General features: G+C 62.6%; 1 protein-coding gene across 2 annotated transcripts in view; it reads right to left on the bottom strand.

The window, feature by feature from the left end:
- The window catches only part of UCHL1 (ubiquitin C-terminal hydrolase L1), a 6,951-nt gene extending 6,370 nt beyond the window's left edge, over positions 1–581 (bottom strand). The window contains exon 1 of one of the 2 annotated variants that reach the window (XM_025194482.1): positions 546–581. In XM_025194482.1, the coding sequence (XP_025050267.1) occupies positions 546–566 (21 nt within the window). In that variant the 5' untranslated portion in view covers positions 567–581. Of the gene's footprint in view, positions 1–83; positions 132–545 lie in introns of those variants that run through there. The other variant, XM_025194481.1, reaches the window with a different exon arrangement.
- Positions 582–947: the final 366 nt, after the last annotated feature.

Here is a 947-nt window from a genome sequence, read left to right as displayed (position 1 = left end):
AGCAGCTGCAAGACAAGGCAGCGGGTGATCAGGGCGGGGAGGGGCAGGGGCGGCGGGAACAGGCGGCCCCGGCTCGCGCTCACCTCAGGGTTGATCTCCATGGGTTGCCAGGCCATCGTTGTAGGGATTCGTTCTAGTTCAAGCTCCAACTGACGCCGCCGCTGTGCGTTCAGGAGCCGCCCACCCCGCTTATGTACCGCCGGGCTGGCCCACTCCACGCTGCTGCGGGGTGGAGCGGGAGCAAAACCAACCCGGGGGAGACACGCCCTTGCGTAGCGCACCCCTCCGCAAGGAGAAAATGGTAGAGCCCAACGTACCCCACTCCTGCCCAGCCTCAGGCCTGGGGGGCGGTGTCGCGCCCCGGAGAAGTGGCGGGGGGCGGGGCGCAGCTAGAGACGCTGGAGCTGGCGCCGGGGTGCGGCCGCGAGGGACCCGTTATCTTCCCGCCTCTGCGTCGGGGCGAGCTCCTGGGCACTGCTCACCTCCCCCCCACCCCGAACGGCAGTCAGGAAGGAAAACTGCAGCCACAAAGCCCCTGACGTCACCTTGCAACATCCTGACGTCATCCTGCAAAGCCTCGGCGTCGCCACATCGCCTATTCATCGCCTTGCTGTCTGGAGGCGAGTCATTCTTGCAGTGTTTCCTACAGTATTTCTCTGTCCTCCCCTCCCGGTGCCCCTTACTTGTTGTCACCTAAACCGCTTTTCTTTCTCACCTCTCCCAGCTTTGGCCCCCACAAGGTGCCAAAAGGAGAGCCTGACAGCCAGCTTCCCAGCCAAGATTAGACCCAGCAAGCAGAGAATAAAGCAGGCGCGACTGAATCGGGTTACAGCGCTCATCTGTCCTGCAAGTGCAGGCCAGTATCAGTCCAGGGCTCCAGCACTCATCTGCTGTTAGGGGGTTTGCAGCTGGGTACAAAGGTTTGATGCTGCTGGAGATACAGAGAT

Source organism: Alligator sinensis, unplaced genomic scaffold, assembly GCF_000455745.1.
Source record: "Alligator sinensis unplaced genomic scaffold, ASM45574v1 scaffold58_1, whole genome shotgun sequence".
Classification (NCBI taxonomy): domain Eukaryota; kingdom Metazoa; phylum Chordata; order Crocodylia; family Alligatoridae; genus Alligator; species Alligator sinensis.
The sequence above is the reverse complement of the archived record's forward strand: the minus strand, read 5'-3'. Positions and strand labels throughout refer to the sequence as shown.